The sequence below is a fragment of the Tamandua tetradactyla genome, chromosome 8, assembly GCF_023851605.1.
Source record: "Tamandua tetradactyla isolate mTamTet1 chromosome 8, mTamTet1.pri, whole genome shotgun sequence".
Classification (NCBI taxonomy): Eukaryota; Metazoa; Chordata; class Mammalia; order Pilosa; family Myrmecophagidae; genus Tamandua; species Tamandua tetradactyla.
The window spans coordinates 17865787-17882227 of NC_135334.1; the positions used below are offsets into that span (position 1 = coordinate 17865787).

The 16441-nt window shown below is 39.1% G+C and overlaps 1 protein-coding gene across 9 annotated transcripts in view; it reads right to left on the minus strand.

Annotated features, from left to right (window-relative positions):
- JHY (junctional cadherin complex regulator) overlaps window positions 1–16441 on the minus strand; it is an 89694-nt gene that overhangs the window by 50774 nt on the left and 22479 nt on the right. For 8 of the 9 annotated variants that reach the window (XR_013156504.1, XM_077112633.1, XM_077112631.1 and 5 more), the window contains exon 4: window positions 3495–3608. The exons of the other annotated variant lie outside the window; for it this stretch is intronic. Coding sequence is in view for 7 of the 8 variants with exons in the window: in XM_077112633.1 (XP_076968748.1) it covers window positions 3495–3608 (114 nt within the window). In the remaining variant the exon portion in view is untranslated. The remainder of the gene's footprint in view (window positions 1–3494; window positions 3609–16441) is intronic. 9 annotated transcript variants of the gene reach the window in all.

Sequence of the window (16441 nt, forward strand, 5' to 3'; positions counted from 1 at the left end):
CCTTTATGGGCCTGATGGGATTTCTCTCACCTTCCAAGCAGCCTACTTGAGATCCGTGGCTTACTGAAGATTTATTACCCTACAATTGAGGCATCAGGTGTCACTCTTTAGGTGGTGAGACCTGAGTTCCCTGAAGTTAATATACAAAGCCATTCTCAGGCTATTTAATCTCCATCAGCACTGAAATCCTCTATTTCATCCTGCTCTCACTGGGGTTCTTTTGTTGTCAACACTGGCAGTCAGTACATACTACATGCACTCAGAGTAACTGCTTAATGGCATTTGCTTTTTGCGTCACACACAGAGCAGGGTCGTCTGGCTTGAGCTTTATCATTGGGGGATCCCGATGATTAAGGCTGGGATGGTAATTTCTTACTAAGACCCATCCTTAGTATGTTTAATCATACTGGGCTCCCAACGTTGTAAAAGGTGGTGCCCAGCTGTTTCTCTCTTACTGCTCTCCTGTTTACATGGCATAAGCAGAGGGGAGAATGATGTGCTCTTCTCAACCAAAACATTTCACCTTCTTTAGAACAAAAGCCACTCTTCTTCTTAGCTACCTTGATGAGTCCCTGGAGTCCTGAGAGTTGTGCCTGGGCTCCAAGATCGGGTCTGACATGAAGTTTCTGTTGTGCTCTGTTTTACTGTGTTTATTGATAAAATGGTGTGAGTACCTAAAGCTTGGGTTATAAATGCCACAGGATAATATCAAGAAAATTTAGAGCACACTTAGTAACTGACTGCAATGTTCGGTGTTCGTAAAGAAGGACTCTGTGTTCAGATGATTAAAAGCAGCATTGTCTTATTGATAGTGTTGGCGGTAAAACCAAATTAATGACAGCTCTTTGGAAAGGTGGGAAGCTTTCTTAGGATGTGCTTAAAAAAACTTTGATGTTAGTGCGTGAAAGGTCTTATACGGAGGTGATTATATCTTGCCCTTCCCTGAAAAGTCTAGAATTATTTTAGAGTGACAAGAAAGGAGGCATCCATTGATTGTACACCATACACGGAATGCTGGTATGTTAAGAATGTTCATGTTTGTATGCTGTTTCGGTTTGATAATACAAAATAAATTAAATGTAAAAAAATAAAGAAAGGCGGCATCCTATTTCTTCCTCCGAAGCCTGACTTAACTGGGGAAGTTCCTAATTTTCCTATGGACAATATACTTCAGGGCTCCTCATGCAGGAGTGAGACCCTTAGCTAAGCACTGTGGCCAGCTCTGGGTGCCCAGTAGAAATGTGCACATGGTGATTCAGATGGCAAGAACTACAGGGAAATGTTAAGCAAAGAGGAATGGCTTGGCTTGAAGTACAGATCTCAGGCGTGTATAAAAGACTCTTAAAGCGTCTCATGACAATTTTGTCCTCTCAGCTTTGCAGGGACTTTGTCATAAGTGCATATTCTCTTTCCTTGCCCTAGCTCTATTTTCTCCTTTTTCCACATATAAATGTGCTGAGGACTCTTGTATTAAAAAAATCAAAAGAAATAAAAGAGACTGTCACTTGATCCTATACTCTGGTGAAGCCTTATCTCTTAATTCATAGTCCAGCATCTTCCAAGTATAGATTGCCCTGGTCTGCATTTCCAAGACTCCCATTCCAGCCAATCCATCCTACGGTAGAGCATTTATTCCCATCACTCTGCTGAAATTGCTTGGTTCAGGTACCAACAAGCTCCTAGAAGTTAAATCCCACGGAAACTTTTTTCTTTAAATTTAAAAAAAAATTATTTTATACTCAAAATTCATCTCAGATTTTATTTATTTATTTTGGATGGTTTTTTTCTTTGGGGACAAGGCCCCTAATCCCTAAGTCCTGGAATGCAGCAGATCTGCAACAAATATTTGATGTGTGAATTATCTTGATTCCCCATGAAGATATTCCTTACTAGAGTTATTTGAGTGGGTTTACTGAGGGACATGTAGATTCTTTGAAAGTCATCGTTCAAGGAAAATTTTAAAAATCAGTCCCATTTTCACCCGGAGATTCACTAAATGACCTTTAAAGGGTTCTTTAATCAACCAGTAATATTCATTGAGTATCAACTCTGTGCACAGCATTGCGCTAGGAGATGTAGGGAAAAAAATTCAATCTTGACCTTCATAGAGTTTATAGTGTCGATGGTACAACCTGGCAAATAATAAACCCTGAAGCTGTGGTCCAGACAACAGGAATGTTTGGATCTGAGAGAGGGGATATAAAGGAGGGGTGGGTGAGGTTGGAGAATCTTCCTGGAGGAGGTGGGAAGATTCTCTTCCTGGAGGAGGTGGGAATTGAGGAGGACCAGAAAGAATGCACTGAGTTTGGGTGGTTGACAAGGAGTGTTTGTGTGCTGAGTGCCTGAGTGACTAAGGTGCAGTGGGCAATTAATTCCTTTAGGAATAAGGAAAGGGGAGCATTCCTCAGGTCTCTTTGTTCAGGTGTCTTTTTAGGTTCAACAATCTTCAGGTACTTTGCTCCTCTTTGCTTTCATTCAAGATTGAACTATACACAAATTAATTCTAGTACAGGCAAACAAGAAAAGGCATTCTTTTACTTTTCTTCTGACTTTTCTCCATACAGCTTTCTTTACTGCCTCCATATAGGGCCTTGTCAATGACTCAGGCTCTATGATTTTACCTTGATTATTCTACAGTTGGCTGAGAATCCTGCTATATTCCTTAGTGACAATTATGAAAGCTCTAGGTTGCAATTATCTTACATGCTTCAAATGTGTTTTCTACAATAATTTTCTTTTTGGTGGTGGGGGGGGGGTTGGTGGTGCATGGGCCACAATCGAACCTGGGTCTCCCGCATGGAAGGTGAGCATTCTATCACTGAACCACTCGTGCACCCCTCCATTCCTTCTTAAGAAGTGATAAAACCTGGTCTCAGAGTGACAGCTCCACTTAACTCCATACACTGGTTCAAGAAGAAATCAGCTGCTAGTACTCTTTATGTTTCTTCTAGAAAAACAGTAAGTGGGGACAGGTTCACAAAAATTTCCTCCCAAATCACATAATTTCAAAGTGGTAAATCTGTGGCTGAAACAGATGTCTACAGGCTAAATTCCAGTTAGTAGCTTTCACATTCTGCAAATGAGGGTTCAGTGAGGCACTGGGGACTTCTACTCATTTTCAGGGAGTCCTGCATCCCCTAGGGATGCGGTGTAACAGCCAAGGAAATAGACTTGGTTGCAGCACAGAATTAAGTAATATTTAGAAACTGTGATTTTCCCTAGGTTTTCTTCATGGCTTCCTCCTGTGAGGAGTCTTAACTCTACATTTAAAGAGTGATATGATGATTTTCCTCTGGGAACTAGAACCTTTGGAGAAACACACAGAGTTGGCTGGCTGAGCAAACAATGGCCCATCAGGGCCAGGGACAGGTAGGAAAGGGGGTAACTATTCTCGGGCATGAGCACAAACTGCTTAGGTGGAAGAAGTCGGTCACTAACACTACATTCAGCAGTATCCCCTCAAAACACATTTAAAATTCAATCTAGCAGGCAACCTTTAGCTGTTGGGCTCTTTGATGCCATTTGTCTTCATGATTGACGGTCACAATTTCAATCTCTTTGGCATTCTGAATGGGCGTCTTGTCAGTTACTCTGATGGGGTTGGCGATCTAAGAGGGTAAAACATACAGAGCATGTTAACTGGATTAGTTTTAGTCTTAGAGCCATGGGGTTCAAGTCTGTGTCTCTAGAAAGACATCCTGCAGGGTTACATTTTAGTTTGTTAATTTCAAGGTTTCACCTGTTCAATTCTCAGGGACCTGGATTGTTCCCAAGGAAAATGGGAATAAACAGTGTTTTTTCTTGCAGGCATGGAGCGAGAATGGGTTCTCTGAGATCAAACTACTACTGTTATGTTCAACACATATTCAGGGGACCCAATTTCAGAACAGTTATTGGGACTGGATGCTACCAAGAGAAATATGATAAAAACACTACACCCCAAGATGACAATGACACAGCAGCAGCAAAACCAATATTTAATACGTGGTGCCTGCATATCTAAGGCTTTGACATGTAATATATCAGTTAATCTTCACAACAACCCTAGGTGGTGTGTATTATTTCCCCCCTTTTGCAGATGAGAAAACTGCTCAAGATCAACAGTGAATAAGCAGAGAAGCCAAGAAGTCTGACCCAGAGCCTATATAATCAATAGTTTTGCTAAACAAATTCAACTGTTATTAGAAATAGCTTTATCTACGACTTGTGGAATTTGTGGTTTTGGTATTCAGTGAATTGGAATTATGTAGATCAGTGGTTCTCAACTTTAGTTACAGATTAAAATAACCTAAGGAGCTTTTAAAAATTACTATTGCCCTGGCCCCACCCCTGACCAATTAAATCAGAAGCTACGGGATGGTACCCAGTATATATATATATATACTGCTCATGAGCAGTATATATATATATGCACATAATTTCTTTTTTGTATGCCGTATGGCGAGGTCACATTTCATTGTTTTTCCATGTCAGTATTCTGTTATTGCAGCACCATTTGTTGAATTTTTGTTTCTTTTGTTTTGGGGAAACAAAAATGGATTGGAAATCGAAACTGGGTCTCCCGCATCATTAACAGTACATTTTAAAAGTGCTGCAGGTTTGGGACCCACTGATGGAGACAGCTATGTGGATTTAGGCCTCCAAGTTATTCAAGGGCCTTTCACCACCTGGACTAGCTACTTGTGTCTAATCAAGAAATCAGATTAGCCATCAGGTTGCATTTCAGAAAGCAAACTTCCAGTTACAGGATCTTAACTTTGGAACTTCTGGCCCTTCTGCACTATCCCAGCCAATGTCCTCCACTCACTGCCCAAATACATGCCCCTCTGCCATGTAGAAGTTGCCCGTTTCCCAGTCTTAGTATTTAAAGATCTGTGAATAGAAGGGAAGAAAAAGAATAAGGTGTCTTGTGAATATTCCCTTTCCATGGGGCTCCTGGTCCTTTCAATCATCCCATAAAGTAAAATGTCATGCTTTGCAATCCCTGTTTCATGGATGGTAAACATATCGGTCCATCACTGAGCAATGTTAGAAGGCTCTTCTTTACCCAAGCAGAAATAAGTCTTCCTGTAACTTCCATCCATCTGCGCTCTGGAACAACATGGAATACACCCAACCCGCTTCCAATCCACAGCCCTAAATGACCAGAAGCCGACTAAGATGTCTCTCCTAAGCCTTCTCTTTTTTAGAGGAACCATCTCAAGACACATTACCTGGGCTGGCCTCCCCGGAGTGCATCCTGGCTATCACCTGTAAGGGCTAATTCCCTCCCTTTCTAAACGTAAGCTGTTGTTTTAAAAATTTTGATTCAGGACTTTACATTTGTTTTGCTAACTTTCCTCTTGTGGGCTGTGTAGTGCGAGAAGCAGCAAGCTGTGACACTGGAAAGAATAGGGCATTTAGAATGTGTCATGGCTGTGTCCAAATTCTGCCTCTGCTGCTTGCTTTCACTTCAAATTTATATAGCCTTTGTATTCTATATAGAAAAGCAGAACTGTTTGTTAAATATTAATAGTTAAATATTAGACAATAAAGATGGTCTCATCTCTTCCCACTCAACATGGCTTCAATGGTATGAAAGAGACACTGTGTTTCTTTTTTTCAGGTGTAATCTCATATCTACCTGAATGCCTGATTATCAAAATTTTTGTGATCATTTTTATATACTAGTAAGATTAACAAATGGTGTGGAAGTTGAAATACTTAAAGGTTGATCTGAAAATGGGGAAACAATATGAAGAAAACATTTTTGGGCTTGAATTTTCACTTCTGGTACAAGGAACAAACTGTACCTTGGAATTGATCAAGGTATTGATCATTTGATCAAGGAATTGTGCTGACTACAAGAGAAAGTAACTAACAGGTTCTGAATGATAACCAACTGTGCAAATGGAACGCTTATGGCACAGTTTAACTGATGTCAAAATGTAAAGTTTGGAGCAATACATGCTGCGGCTTAAGGGCAAGAACCATTTCTCATATTTCCATCTTCCAATTCCTGGCACAGTGCTGATTCAGGAAGCATTAGATGACTATAAAAGTATCATCATTATTGCAAAGGTTTCAACCCTGTATTACTGCAATGTTAAAAAGAAATGCAGGGCGGGCCACGGTGGCTCAGCAGGTAAGAGTGCTTGCCTGCCATGCCCGAGGACCCGGGTTCGGTTCCTGGTGCCTGCCCATGTAAAAAAAAAAAAAAAAGTTAAAAAAAAAAGAAATGCAACTCATATGGAAGAAATATCAACTCGTCCTAGAGGAGAAATGCAAGGCCAAGAGAGTAAAAGTCTACTGAGGCTGTCTAAGCAGGGAGAAAGTAGTCCTTCTTCAGACAAAGAGGGGTTGGTTCTGATGAGCTGTCCCAAGAGGCTACATGAAAGAGAGGTTGCGGCCACTAGGATGTCTGATTCATGACTTTTATAAAAGTTTAAGGAGATAAAGGGGATTCGGTTTAGTTAATTCAGTGTTTCACTCATGGTATTAATTGTTCAATGGACCACAATGGATTCTCATATAACTCTGGTAAAAAGTTTATAAATTAGAAATACACTATCCTGTGTTTCCTTTCCTGGTGAAAGCAGGACATATGTGCTTTTGCCATCCATAGCCTGTCTTGGTGGAATTTGGCAGCTGAATCACCCCATGGAGAGTCTCTGGGCAAGTAAAACATACTTCTACATTATCTCTTTGAAAGTGGAAGGGGACACAACCTCTGCCAGCTTTCTTTTCTTTTTCTTTTATTTTTTCCTTTTTTTTTTTTGTGAACCATTCTATTAATACCAATCAAATTGAGAAAATGATCAAATGAAATTGCATTTTGAGCATCATAAGCTGTGTAATGTCTATTCTGTTAAATTGGGGCCTATAATTGCTTCTCTACTGAAAAGATACAACAAAGACAGCAATCATAGCATGTCATTATCCCAGACTAGAAAACCGGCCTTTGCAGGGAGGACTTCAAAGGCTTGTGGTTCTCGAATTGCATTTGGCTGCTATTGTTGAAGCGCAGGGCAATCTTGATTAGGTGTTTACACGGAGGTAAGGCACAGAGCGGAGGGTCTGAGTGCCTGGGTCTAGAGCCATTAAAAAATTGTACATTATGTTCCTTGCTTTGAAGTGGGGGTTTGTAGGTAGGGAAGCAACTCAGATTGAGTACAGCTGAGCTGGATTGGGCTGCTACTTCTCTCTCAAAGAAACTCATCAGGTTCGTAGAAATTCAGACAGCCAACACACACAAAGTTGATGCTTTACCAAAAGCTTTATGTGCATAGACACACATTGGAACATGTTTAAAGAGCATATTGCCCATAATTTTTGCCCTTCCTGAGGGTTTTGCCTCTTCTTTTCTTTATATTCAGAGGTGTTATGGGAGGCCCTGGATTAATTTATTCGTCTCTTTGTTATTGCCCTTCCTTGAGGCCACTGAAAAATACAGCATATCCAAATCAAATAGGCCAGGGTTTCTGGGTTTTTAATGTAGCATTTGCTAACTATCATTCCAACATATCTATTATTTAATCCCTCTCTTCTGGGCATACTCACTGGATTCAGCCAGCATTCGTTGTTAACTTGCCCAGTGGGTGATGTGCAGTCTTGACGACTTTGTCCCTTCTCTAACACACGTTGCTCTGCGTTAGTTTAAGTCTGCTGGCATGGGCACTGTCATGCGTTCAGACATGGTCAGCAAAAAAGGTCATACAAACATCCCCTAGTGTGGGGCTGGGGCACTGGCACTCAGCACAGCTGTTTTAATTATCTGGGTTTGCCTTAATTATTCAAATACTTAGAGACAATACACATGAAATGTTTTGGCTCTGCAATTGGGCCATTTTCCTCCTTTCCTATAGAACACCACCATTGATATTTGGCTCATATGTGCTTAATACGTTTTTCATGGTAATAAACATCTAGATGTTTTATTTTTACATTCCTTTTCAGTAGAAGGTACTTGAACTTTTAAAAGCACCCCCCCCCCCCCCCAGGGTGCACGGGTGGGTCAGTGGTTAGAATGCCCGCCTTCCATGCGGGGCACCAGGGTTAGATTCCTGGACCATGCAACCCCCCCAACCCCCCCCCCCCCCAAATAAAAATAATCATGTCAGTCACCTACTCAGAAACCCTTCAGTGCTTTTCCACTGTCCTTCACTTTGCAGGCCCTGAGGTCTACTTCTTTGGCCCTTGACTACACTCTGTGCTTTTTTGGCTCTGCTTGATGGGCCTCACGTGCCATTATGTCTGGGCCCATGTATGGGCCATTCTTTGCCTGGAAATGCTCCCTCATCCTGCTTCATCTGCCAATTCCACTCACTCTTCCAGCCTTGGCTGAAATACAGTTCCCTTCTGGATGCTTCCCCTGACAGCCAGAGTAGGTTCCCACAGATGCACCTGAGCAAACTGTCTTAGTGCTTTTCACTTTACCTTTTGTAACAAGAAACATCCTGGTAATTGTTTGTTTTCCTCTCTAGTCCCATGAAGTCCCAAGGAGGCAGGAAAAAGGGGGTCTGTGCAGGGACACTACTCATATGGGTGGTGTGGTGGCTACAGGTGCTTGATATATGCTACTGAATGAAAAGATGAACCTGCAGTTTCACTGAGCTTCACAGTTTCCACTATGCATCAGAATCCATACACACCCATACATACACACACATACACATATACAAACACACAAACATATATACACACATGCATACACACATATAATACATGCATACGTAGACACACTGTATAACATGCATATTCAGACAGATGCATATGTACACACATACATATATGCATACACAGGCATATACATACATAAACACATATACACACATACACATGCACATGTATACACACACTGTATAATACACAAATATGTAGACACACACATATATAAATAAACACACACAGGCACATATGTATACACACATATATAAAATCTCTACTTGTTTGGTTAGAGGTGGTTTATATCAAAGCCAGGCAGTCACCTGTTAAAACACTAAGGTAGCACCCAGGACCTCATTGCCAGGCCTCTCCCTTTGCTCACACTGCCCCAGGCCTACTGGCCCTCCAGCCCTGGGCTTTTGCCTTTGCTGTTACCAAGTATTTGCATGACTGCTCTTTCACCACCTTCATGTCCTTCTCAGGGAGATTTGCTCTTGTTCCTATTTAAAATTGTCATTGCTCCTTGCTCCAGCCCTCCCTAGCCTTCTCCTCTGCTTTATCTCTCTCCAAAGCCATTACCACCTACTAAGGCACTATTTAGTATATCCCTTTTGTTTATTGTTCATCTCCTCTTAAAAGAAGGCAAAGTCCTGTGAGAGCTGGGATTTTTGTTTGTTTTGTTCAGTGATGTATACCAAGCACACAGGGTAATGTCTGACACACAACAGGCTCTTAACAAATAAATATATGTTGAAAAATGAAGTAATTCTCCATTTTCAAAAATATGAAACAGATTTTTATAGGAATACCTCAGGGAACCTATATGAAGGCTGTTTATCTGGCAACCTGAACCTTCCATAGCACAACAAAGAATATGTAAGTGACTTCTAGATGTTTCTAGGAGAGAGAAAATAATCAATTGCTGCAAAGCTTAAATATTGCACTCAAATTACTCTGCTGCTAAAACCTTCAAAGATTCCATATCAATTAAAGGAAAGGTCCATCTATTTAGAACAGTGGTTCTAAAACTTGAGCATGCATCAGAATCACTTGGAAGGCTTGTTAAAATACCATTTTCTGAGCCTCACCTCAAAGTTTCTGATTTAGTTAAGCCTGGGGTGGGGACCCAACTTTGAATTTCTAACAAGTTCTAGGTGATGCTGATACTGAGAACCACTGCTTTAAAATGACATGCAGCAATTAAAGAGACAATGAGTATTAAATGCAATACATGACCCTGGACTGGATCTAATAATGGAGGAGAAAAGGCCCCAAAGGATATAAGAAACAAATTATACAAAATGTAAACTTTACATCAATCTTAAAGATTTTGAACTTGATAACTTTGCTTAAGGTGGTTACATTAGTGAATAGCCCTGTTTATAGCAAATGTACATGGAAGAATCATATGTTCAAGGAGCATGAAACAACCTACTCTCAAATGTTTAGAAAATTGATAGATAACTGGATAGACTGATAGACAGGCGGATGGATAGGCAGATATAAGGATGCAATAAATGTGGCAAAATGTTAAAACTGTAGGATTTGAGTATATTGGGGATATGTTGGAGTTCTCTGTATGGATTTTATGTTATTTTTGCAACTGTCCTGTAAGTTTGAAATTATTTCAAAATAAAAAGTTTAAGAAAAAAAGTGACACACATGGAAGGCACCTGCCAACTTCTCTGGCCTGAAAACCCACAGTCCCATCCTCACAATTTGGTCACACACGGCTTCTGCATCTAAATTCTATTTAACTAACTCATAGTTAAGTGATGTGTCCCATTCCTTCTTTAAGATGTCTTAACTAATGCCCACAGAGGAATGCTTATGCCTGGTAGGCTACCTCCAGTACACTCTGGCATTTCTGTTTTCATTAGTTGAATTGTATGTTTACTAAGAATATTTTATGCCTGCTCCCATGACTGTTTATTCATAATGTTCTTATTGAAATTATGAAATTTATTTAAAGATTAGGTAATCTGGAGAAATATGAGCATGAATAGAAAAAGAAATGTTATTTTTTCATGTAAACTAAGTTAAATGATTTAGAATGACTCAGTAAGAGCAAATGACAAAATAACATGTGGGAGAAAAACATTGCAGAAGATTAGGGAAAACATTCACAAAAATTCAGAAGGATTATGTTTTTAGATTGCTTCTAAAGGTTTTTTAAGTTCGCACAAATTTTCTTTCAAGAAATCAAAATTGGAAATTCAGATGCTCTCATGCTGAAGCCAGAAAGACAGTGGGGAACTCTAGTAGAATCCACACCAACAGAAAAGGTCTTGATCCCACAGTAAATGATTAATTAATTCATCTCCATATGTTTTAAGTAGAAATAAAATATTTAAGGTACATAATTATAATTTTTTAAAATATTGGCTTTAATCAACTGATTGGACTAACTGAGCAACTAATTACCAGTTCCTGACTATGAGCACAAGAGTTCCTACCATCCCACAGTTCTACTTAAATATGATTCTCTCATACCTTTATCCCATTGCATGGACTCCCTTTGCCTTCAATACCTTTGCAGTCCACCTCCACCTGTTAACTTTGCCTTCTTTTTTTTTTTAATTCAATTTATTTTGTAACAGCATACAAACATGAACATTCTTAACATACAAGCATTCCATGTATTGTGTACAATCAACGGTTCACAGTATCATCGCATAGTAGCATACTCATCACCATGATCATTTTTTAGAACATTTAACTTTGCCATCTCTTTGAAAAATCACTTCAATGATTGCCTCTCCTGTAAAGCCTTTTCTGACTCCCCTGGACGGACTTAGGCTCTTTATCTTTGAAGTTCTTTGGAACCTGAGGTGTCCACTGGGGATCGACTGTTTTATGCCTGCTTCCCACCAGGCAATCAGTTCCTTAAGATCAGATACACTGACAGCAGCCTTAGCTGACCACAGGCTCAGAAGCAGTTGGGTCATTTAATCAAAAGGCAAAAAATCATTTGCATCTCCAGAGCTTCTGATGCTCCTACAGAACACTGCTGTAAGTCAATCTTCATCAGTATGCCCTATGTAAAAAGGCTCAGAATTATTAGGTCCACTAAGTGTGTTTCAGAAAGGTATCCTTAAATATAATAAATTCTGTTAAATTTCTGGTTTTCAAAAGAGTATGCTTTAGTAATGTGTAAAGTTTTCTTCTCGTGGATCTCTCCTCAATAATGTCGAGTTAATGAAGTGTCACTCTACAGATTATACAAATTTGTAGTTAAGCAACTAAGTGCTGAATAGTGCATGCAAGAAAGATGCCTTAAGAAATGTCTTGATTGAAAGAAAATGCAGTTCAATTTAAATTATGCTGTCATAAGTAAGTGCTCTTGTGGTCGCACAGAGTAAACTTTAAAAATCTATCAGTTGATCAATGAACACATACTCAATGAATGTCTAACTCTGAAAAAGAATACTTTTTACAAGTAAACCACAAGAGGTGGGACTCAAAAAGTTACCACCAAACTGGAAGAATTCTATAGAAAGGAATTTTATGTTTCTAACAAAATATGATTAGAAAGAGTGATCACAATATAAATGAATGCAAAAAAGATTCAGTAAATTCGAAATCACTTACATATTAATCATATCCAGTAGGGCACTATAAACTCAATTCAAAAGTTAGATAATAAATGTAGCTTACATTTATATAGGGCTATACGGTTATTAACAACTTCCACATACAGCACCCCATTTGATCAATTCAATTATCCTGTGTCTGGGGTGGAAGGCAAACATGCATGTTACCTCATTTTACGGAGGAAAAATAGAGTTTGGCATTTTTTTTGGTGACTTATTAAAGGTAATAATGTCTCAAATTATAATGGTGCTCAAATCAAATCTTTTGACTTTAAATTCTAGTTATTAAAGTTAGCAGCACAAGTGTGTTTTTTTTTTTACTTTGAAAACAATGAAATTCTTGACCAAAGAAAATTCTTGAAGCATTCCATTTCTCTACCCAATATTTATATAGAGCTTGCTGTATTTCAAGCTCTGGGAATTCAGGGATGAATCGGACCCTGTCCTGACTGAGCTCATGAACAGATACAGAGATCCCTGAAGTGCACTGTAGTGTAATGGGTTGGATGGGAGATGCTGAGGTATGAGGGGAGGAGTGAGATGGAGAAGGTCTTCATGAAGGCAGAAGCATTTGAGCTGAACACCAAATGGAGGCTAAGCTTTTTCCAAGCCAACGTAACAGGCAATGACAATTAATCAGGATGAACAGATGTCAAAAAGGAAGGCTACGTTCTGAGCACTGTGAGTTTCCAGAGTATGGAGCCTAGGATGCAAACTGGGATGTGATACTGGATGAAGCTAAAGAAAGGGGCAGGCAGGAAGCAGGCCAGGAAAGGCCTTGTGCATCACTTTGAGAGTTTTAATTTTATTTTGAAGGTAACAGGGAACCACATTAAGCAGCATATTGATATGGTCAGATTTGTATCTAAGACCGCTGTGAAGATGGTGGGAAGGCTAAAATTGTGGAAGGGAAGTGTTGAAATAGAAGTGACAAGAAACTGTTCTTCTAGACCAAAGTATCAGCTATATGATTCAAAGTTCTTCATAAGAGCCTTGGTGCCAAGGATAAATACTTGATCCATTTCTGTGTGCAAATGCAACTGTTGAAGAAACACTGCCAAGGAGCTGGATACAAGATTATAGGGTTGTGACAATCCACTGGACAGCGTTAGACTGACTGGGGAGTCAGCACGTCAAATGGGAGGTGCACCTAGGCAGACCCCTTTGTAGACCCTCTCTTGTGAGTCACACCATAGAATGGGCCCCTAAGGCATACAGATGTGATCCATTTGATCACTCTTTCTCCTTATTGAACCTGAAGTCATATCCCTTTCATTCTGAAGCACGGTTGCCTGAAATAAAGCTGATTAGAAGGGCCTATTCGCTGGGCCATTTCTTTCTTTTCCTGTGGTTTAAGAAATACTGAGTGGTAACAATAGGTTCCCTTTACTGAGCCTCTACCACATTTCAGGAGCTTTATATAAATTCCAATAGTACTCCAAGGCAGAAAGAAACTAGCCCCATATAATAGATGAGGAAGGTGAGGTTTTAAGAGGCAGTTGCTCAAAAATCTAGTAAGTGCTGGTACGTTGAAGCACCAGGATTCAATTCATGAACGTCTGATTCACAAACCAGGGTTTTGTTTTGTGTTCCCCCATGCAAGAAATCTGTCACCAAGGCTGAGACAACCAAAGCCCTTTCGCCAAAACTTGCACAGTTTCCTCTCCCTCATCATCTCAAATAGAATGAGATCTCCTCAGAGAGACCTTTCCTAGCACCTAGCTAACCACCCCACTTACATTTACCCCCCGCCACACACACAACTTACTGAATAAGTTTATCAGTAAGTGAAATTATTATGTCGCATGCTTTTTGTCTGTGTCACATGCCTGGAAATTTAAGCTCCTTAAAGACAGAGACTCTGCCTGTCTTGTTTCCTGTCACACCGCTGGCACTGAGAAGAGGATTTATAGCACACAGTTGATGCTCAATAAATATTTATTTGCTGATATGCTGTCTCAGCAACAGCCACAAACGTATTATTCAAATGAATAGTGGATTCTATTTGGAGCTTTATATTATCTTGAAGACTACAGGTGATTGAATAATCTTTTTATATTCACGTTTGCAAAACATCTGTAATTTCTTTCTAAGAAATTACAAGGAAAGAGCAGAATAACATGTATTTATACATTTGTAACTCTTTTCTGAACCCATGCTAAATTTCACCTGCATCCATCATCCAAGTCACGTTAGAAGCAAAACACAAAGGTAATTTATTTTTCAAGACACCATCTCCTTTAGTGGTCGATCATAAACAGACTTAAATCCTAATGAGCATCAGAGATACAAAAACTTTATCTACAAAATTGGAACAAACGAGGAATAAAGGTAAGCACTCTGAATATTTACCAGCAAAGTTATTTGCTGACTGTGATACTCAGGTGCCCTCTAGTGTGTGCTGTTTTTTACATCAGTTCTAGCTTCCCACATCATGTGACCAAGATTCTAACATGCATTCAAAGGTGGTATTTCTAGACCATTTTAATATAAAATCACAGATCTGTTATGAATGGCAAAAAAGACTGCGGAGCAGTTGAATATAAAATCTACAAGCAAAAAATGCAATTTCGGTGGCCCTTGAGCAACCTGGGTGAGAGGTGGTGCTGGAAGGGCTATTACAAAATTTCCATGGTTGTAAATGTTCTCTCTTTTTTTGTTGCTATTTTTCAATTTCATTTTTTTTTTTTAAAAGCAATACATAGATATGATTCAAAAAAAAGATACGTAATGGTATAAGTAAAAAATTATGCTCTCACCCTGTTGTTTCTCCACGCCCCTGCATTATCAGCTACGTAACCTCCCAGTTTTTTATGTGCACTGAACAATAATCCTCTCTGCTTTTTTTTACACTGTATATACTGTTTACACTTTTGAATTTTTCTCTTCATAATAAATCCTGGTAAGTTGTTCATAACAGTTCATAGGGAATATTCTCATTTTTTAAAAATGCTGCTTCAAGTTTATTTCACTGCTCCGCAAGTGAAAGATATTTGCATGGTTTCCAATCTCTAACTATTACAAATAAGGCTTAAATAAATAAGATTGTACCAATAACTGCACACATATAACTGGAATAAATTCCTAGGAGTGGAATATATTGGGCCAAATACAAATAATAACTGCTAACGCTTCTATAGTGTTTGCTGTGTGTCTGGTACTGAACTAACTGCTCTACATACATTAATGCATCTCTTTATCCCTGTAATGACCCTATGTGGAAGGCACTATTATTATCCCCATTTTACAAATGAAACTGAGGCACAGAAACGTTAAATAACTTGTCCAACGTCAGACAGCCAGCAAGCCAATAGTCAAGACCAAACCAAACTGGTTCCAGAACGTATCCTCTTAACCGTTATACTTTACTTGTTCAAGGAGTGTCTACATTTATAGCGCCCAAGGCGCATGTGTATTTGTAGTGTTCAAACAGTGTTTATCTTTGTATTTTAGTAGATGTTAACAAATTGTCCCCCATATAGGTTTTACCAGTTTATTCTCTCGTCAGCTTGATTGTACTTACTCCACATCCACACACAGGCTCATAAAACTTTTGGATATTTGATGTTTTAATAGGGAAAAAATGGAATTTATATATTACATATGCAAGAAGCATATAAATGAACTTTTCTGTGAATTGTCTATCTGTATGTTTTGTGCATTTTTCTAGTGGGTTTTTGGTCTTTTAATTATTGATTTTTAGGGGTTCTTTATTGAGGTAGAAGTGCTTTTTCTATGATATCAGTTAGAAATAATCTTTCTAGTTTGTGCTTTGTATTTTAACTTTGCTTATGTTTTTTTTTCTGAAGATGTTTTTGGTATTTGTAAGTCAAATTTATCAGTCTTTTAAAGATTCTGAATTTTGAATAATTTCAAAAGTTATAAGAGAACTCTCCTATTTTTTCTAGGATTTTTATAGTTTAGTTAAAAAATCAGGGCGGGCCGCGGTGGCTCAGCGGGCAAAGTGCTTGCCTGCTATGTCGGAGGACCTCGGTTCGATTCCCGGCCCCAGCCCATGTAACAAAAACGGAGAAACAGAATACAATAAAACAAGAAAGTGTTTAAAGATGTTTCCCTTTCTTCCTTCCTTCCTTCCTTCTATCCTTCCTTCCTTCCTTCTCTCTGTCTTTCCTTTAAAAAAAAAAAAAAAAAAAAAAAATCAAATCTCTGACCTATTTGGAATTTATTTTATTGTATAATACCAT